This window comes from Limulus polyphemus, unplaced genomic scaffold (assembly GCF_000517525.1).
Source record: "Limulus polyphemus unplaced genomic scaffold, Limulus_polyphemus-2.1.2 Scaffold1027, whole genome shotgun sequence".
NCBI lineage: Eukaryota > Metazoa > Arthropoda > Merostomata > Xiphosura > Limulidae > Limulus > Limulus polyphemus.
The window spans coordinates 352,902-359,098 of NW_013666637.1; the positions used below are offsets into that span (position 1 = coordinate 352,902).

General features: G+C 32.7%; 1 protein-coding gene across 1 annotated transcript; it reads left to right on the forward strand.

The window, feature by feature from the left end:
* The first annotated feature begins 561 nt into the window (after positions 1-561).
* LOC106461766 (presequence protease, mitochondrial-like) lies at positions 562-5,537 on the forward strand. The gene has a single exon (XM_013921616.2). The coding sequence runs from the start codon at positions 869-871 to the stop codon at positions 3,911-3,913; it is 3,045 nt and encodes a 1,014-aa protein (XP_013777070.1). The 5' UTR covers positions 562-868; the 3' UTR covers positions 3,914-5,537.
* Positions 5,538-6,197: the final 660 nt, after the last annotated feature.

Here is a 6,197-nt window from a genome sequence, read left to right on the forward strand (position 1 = left end):
TGTAGATAGTGAGTAATTGAACTGCAGTCACAGGGTATTGTTGAAGTTAACGTTCGTTCGTTATAGTGTTTGTGATAGACTGATCACCTTCTATTTATTCTTTATGAGAGAAAGTTCTTAAATGCTAAAACAACTTCTAGTTTCACAGCAGACCATGCGCATTTCATGGTTGCAACAAAAGAATTGTGGGTGAAACACTTACTGGTTTCTATGTCACGAGAAGATTCATCAGAATCAGCAGAATTTTAAATATCAAGCACTTGTTTTTCTTGTCCTACAGAAACTGTCGCGTGCCTATCCATCGATCTGTAGCGCACAATATTATCGTAACCAATACTTTGAACGGTCGGTTTTTTGCTTAGAAATTCAATAGGGTGTTTTTTCGGCACTTGAATTATTTGGAAATATTGTCGATCCCTACTATTAAGTACTACCGTACTTAATAAAACACATTATTGTAAGTGATATAAAAAAGCTTGTCAGCCTTCTTATTCGTCTTATATAAAATCGAATAGCGCCCTCTAGCATCTCACCATACGTTCATATAATGTGCTCTTGCAAATTGCAGGTTTTAGGCTTCGTAAATATAATAATAGTATTTGTGGAATTATACAACGACAGAAGTTCTGGAAAGAAATATCCATTATCTCTTTAATGTAGTATTAATTTTAGTTAAGACATCTGAAGCTTGCGAGTTCTTTTTTATATATATTTTGTTCTAAGATAACTGTACTCTCAGTTGTAATTTATAAAACAAACTTAAAACTGATATTACTTAATACAAAAGTTTTAGTATTACTTACGTATTTACTGGTATTCAGTAGTAGTAGTATTGGTAGTAAAGAAACGTTGAGCAGCGGATGGTAAAATGATGTTTCTTCAAAAAATGTTTAAGCCAAAGTGGTTTTTCCTTGCAGCCATTACCAGGAAAAGAGGTGTAAGTTTAGCTTCAAATCTAATGCATAGACCCAAAATTATATCACATGTTCTGAGTTATGAGCCAGGCAAAAAAATACAAGGGTTTCTGGTTGAGCAAATAAGAGAAATCCCAGAACTTCATCTAGCAGCAGTAAAATTAACACATGAAAAAACTGGTGCTGATTATTTGCATATTGCTCGACAAGATCACAATAATGTATTTAGTGTTGCGTTTCGAACAACACCCCAAGATGACACTGGTGTTGCTCACATTCTAGAACATTTAGTTCTTTGTGGTTCACAAAATTATCCCTGTAGAGATCCATTTTTTAAGATGCTTAATAGATCTCAAGCCACATTTATGAATGCTTTTACAGGCAGTGACTACACAATGTATCCATTTTCATCTCAAAATCACAAAGATTTTGAAAATTTATTGAAAGTATACTTGGATGCAGTTTTCTTTCCACGACTTTTAGAAATTGACTTTAGGCAAGAAGGATGGAGACTAGAACATAAAAATATTAATGATAAAAACTCAGAAATTGAGTTAAAGGGTGTAGTTTACAATGAAATGAAGGGTGTGTTTTCTCAGCCAACTCAGTTGTTTGCTCAAGAACTGCAAAATAAGTTATTTCCAAGTAGTACATATTCCTATGTCAGTGGTGGGAAACCTCTTGCTATACCTAACCTCACATGGCAACAGCTGAAAGACTTTCATTGTACTCATTACCATCCAAGTAATGCAAGATTTTTCACTTATGGTGACTTTCCTTTGGAGAATCATTTAGGATTTATTAATGATTATGTACTTTCTAAGTTTGAAAAGCAGTTTCCACAAAATCAAGTTCTCAAAGAGAAGCAATGGTTAAAACCAAGAACGTTCAAGATCAAATGTCAACCAGATCCTTTATCCAGCAACCCAGATAAGCAGACAACAGTGTGCAAAAGTTACATGCTAAACGATATAACAGATACATATGATTCTTTTACTCTGAATGTACTGGGAAATCTCCTAGTTGATGGCCCAAATGCACCTTTTTATCGAGCACTAATTGAAAGTGGACTGGGATCAGACTACTCCCCAGTAGTTGGATTTGACAGTCACACAAGGCAAAGCTCATTTTCAGTTGGTTTATGTGGTCTTTATGAGAAGGATGTGGACACTGTTATTCAGATTATAGATAATACATTCCATCAGGTGCTAAAAGAAGGATTTCCCACATCACGTATTGAAGGCATACTCCATACTATTGAGCTTAGTACAAAACATCAAACTTCCAATTTTGGCTTAGGACTTGCAATGGCATTAAATCCCATATGGAATCATGGAGGAGATCCAATTGAACCTTTAGAAGTGAATAAGCATGTAAGTTACTTAAAAATGTTAATGAAAGATAATCCTCATTTTCTTCAAGACAAGATTCATGAACATTTCATCAGTAATATGCATAACTTGACGTTAATAATGTGCCCACATGAAGGTTATAACGAAATATTACAAGTAGCTGAAACTGATTTGCTTAAGAAGAAGTTAGAGCATCTTTCTTCAGCCGATAAAGAAAAAATTTATGATGAGGGAAATTTGCTTGCAATGAACCAAAGAGAGAATGAAGACGTATCTTGTTTGCCTTCATTGCTGATTGAAGATATTGAGAAAAAGCATAAAAACGATCTTATTCATTCAGATCATATCTGTGGCGTACCTGTTCAAAGCAGTGAACAACCAACAAATGGCATTTCTTACTTTCGTGCCCTTCTATCAACTGCCTGTGTACCGGAGGAATTAAGGTCTTTAATACCATTATTTGCATTAGTTGTGACAAAAATGGGAGCTGGTGATTATGACTACAGACAGTTGGATCAAGAAGCAGAATTATATACAGGGGGGCTTGACAGCTCTATTTTTGCAGCAACAAATCCTTCAAAAGTAGATACGTTTTATGAAGGAATTCTCTTGTCTTCTTTCTGCCTTGAAAAAAATATAGAAAACATGTTTAAACTTTGGCAGGATGTAATAAATGGCTTGAAAATGGATGATGAAGAAAGACTTAAACATATAGTGAAAATGAATTTATCAGAGCTGTCACAAAACTTGGCATATCAAGGTCACTTGTATGCAATGAAAAGAGCTGCAAGTACCCTCAGTTTATATGATAAGTGGAAAGAACAAATGTTTGGTTTTGAATATCTTCTTTATTTAAAAAATCTGTCTGATTTAGATTTGTATCAAGAATTGCTAGACAAGTTAAGAATTCTTGCTGATTGTATTTTTAATAAGACCCATCTCAAATGTGCACTTAATGCCAATGCTCCTGTTTTAAGAAGAGCTGAAGGTGGTTTAATGAATTTATTATCTTCAATGAAAGGAGAATGTCAGGATCCTCACCCTGAAATTGAACAAATAAACTTTTCTCCACATTCCTCTAAAACACATATCATTTTGCCATACAATGTTTATTATTCAGCTTTATGTTTCAAAGGTGTACCATATTCCAGTCAAGACAATCCAGTGCTTCGTGTTGCTGCAAAACTTATGTCCTCTAAGTTTCTTCATTGTGAGATCCGAGAAAGAGGTGGAGCCTATGGAGGTGGTGCTACTGTCTCTGCCAATGGAAATTTTCTGTTTTATTCATATAGGGACCCAAATACCTCTGAGACTCTGCAAGCATTTCAAGATTCTGTCAATTGGATACTAAATAAAGAGTTCAAATCTCAAGATTTAGTGGAAGCAAAACTGGGTGTTTTTTCAGAAGTGGATAAACCTGTACCTCCAGGTGAAAAAGGAATGAAACTATTTTTAAATGGACTTACTGATGATATGCAACAAGTTCACAGAGATCAGCTGTTAAATACAACTACTGAAGATGTTGTAAGAGTAGTGGAGAAATACCTAGGTAGCAGAAACATGAGTGGAACATCTTTAATAGGACCAGAAGCTTCTCTGTCCTCAAACAGTTCCGAGTGGAACATTATAAATGTAGAAATTGATTAAAATGTTTAAATCATAAAACTGCAGATTTTAACTTTTCTTTTTTTTGTAATGTAGTATGCATAGTATTTTTGTTTTGCTAATTAGAAGATGAAGATGATTAAGGCTTTATTGCAAATTTTCTTTTTCTCAACTGTAAATATTGTACTGAATCATGTGAAAATTGAAATTTGATTTGATACATACAAATCAACAGTCATTTAGGAAATTCATGAAAAATACCAACGAGATGTTATTGTTACAAATTTAACAGAGTTAAACTATGCAGTCAAAAATTACTGTGTATGTGTTTTTAAAAGTATTCGGTGCTATTAACCACATGTTTACAGGAACTAGAGGTATTATGAAAATTATAAATGCTTCTAGAAAGTAATTTTTAGTAAATGTTTGTAGATAAAGTGTGCAATACTTCAAGCAGTGATAGAAAATACATGCAAATTTCATTACTCATAATCAAATACTCTATATGATATCAGCAGTTGTACTTTTTAATTTAATAAAACTTATTAGAACATTACCTTTCATATTAGAATTAAGAGGTATTTGTGATTCTAACATTGTCATACTTCAGTCTGACTGGTAGACTGTTCTAGGATTGTGTGATGCCCATATGAAGTGGTCAAGACTACATGTGTTAGCTTTATTACACATAATATGTTTTAATGTAATGCACTGTGAATTAAATTATTATAGCAGAGAAATAGATTATGAATAAATGTGTGCAATTTTGTGTTTTATTCATATAAAGATTCAAACACCTCAGAACTCTGCAAACACATATTGGTTTTATTAAAAGTACTAATAAATATTACTGACTAATTGGTAATCAAGAGTGATTATTATGAAAATGGCTAAATTACTCAAACTTAAAAGTAAACCAATAAAATAAAAATGTAATGTAATTTTTCTAGATTTAGATTACAATGCACACTAATTAAAAACATTTAATTAAAAAGTAGGTTTTTTTTTTTATTCATTGGTCAGATGAGGAAATACAATAGTGATATTCTTTTGAAGAGTTACATTATTATGATGGCTTCAAATGTATATAATAAAGATAATGGTAAAAAGACAATGTAAAAAAAAAAGAACAAATAAAGACAATGTAAAAAAAAAGACTAAGAAAATTACATAAACAGGTAAAGTCAAAATAGTATCAGTAACAGCTAAGCCAATTATTGAAACTATGTAAGCCAACTGAGTTAATTAAGCTGTTATTATTAATACAGTTTACTAATCAATGGCTTCCCATTATTGTTCAACACTTGCTATTAAACCCTACTGTTCTGTTTACCCTCTTATAATTTGTTTGCTTTGTATATCTTTATATATTTCAACATAGTTTCTAATCATTGACTTAGATTTTACATTTCAAATGTGGTATCACTTGTTACCTGCACTATAGCATATTTATGTTAGATTAGACATATTAGATTTGTGAAAGAATATCTGTACAACTATAGTATATTTATGGACTATTAATTCATAACAGGGCTTACACATGTATGTGATAAAAAAGTGAATGCTTATGTTATGACAGTGGAAGTCACGTGACGCTGGAGTTTCTAGAAGAATCATGGCTGTTCCTGGTAACTCTAGTCTTTTCTAGGCGCCCTCTATTTTAGTATATAAGCCCGGCAAATAAATCGGAGATATAATTACAGATAGAGATATAGAGACAGATAATTAAGTCAAGCGAGCGGTAGTTACCGTAAGTAAAGTGCGTGAATTTTTGTGAATTATAACGTGTGTTTAAATGAAAGTGACTGTGGAAATTCTATGTATTGCATAGTTGTATTGAGAAAAAATAAACTAGTTTTATTTAAGAAAGGACTTGTATCGCTGAAGTTCCTTGGGAAGAATTTATACCGGAAATTAACAAACGAACAGATCTCTCAGCAACAACTTGAGGAGATCTATAATTTCTCATAGATACATGCATCTGTCTGATCAAGTGAAGTATAACAATTGCCAAATAAAACATTTTGCCCATGAAACCTTGATAGTAACCCATACAGATATGTTATTTTATGTCTTCAGTTCCAATTGGATGCAATTCAAACCATATATTAAAAGCCACCCCATTCCTTTGTAATATATTTCAGTAGAGTCTAGTTAAGCTGTTATAATTTGTATTGTTACGATAGCGGAAGTCACGTGACCCTAGTAACACGTCATGAACTTCTAGAAGGATCCTGTTGCTTCCTGAAATCTCGAGAGCCTACTAGATATGTGGTAGTCTTGTTTATATATAAACCGGTAAGAACTGACGGCAACAATGTAATGC

What these genes read in the sequence shown, in the direction of transcription:
- LOC106461766 (XM_013921616.2), top strand. Translation starts at nt 869, where the DNA reads ATGATGTTTCTTCAAAAAATGTTTAAGCCAAAGTGGTTTTTCCTTGCA.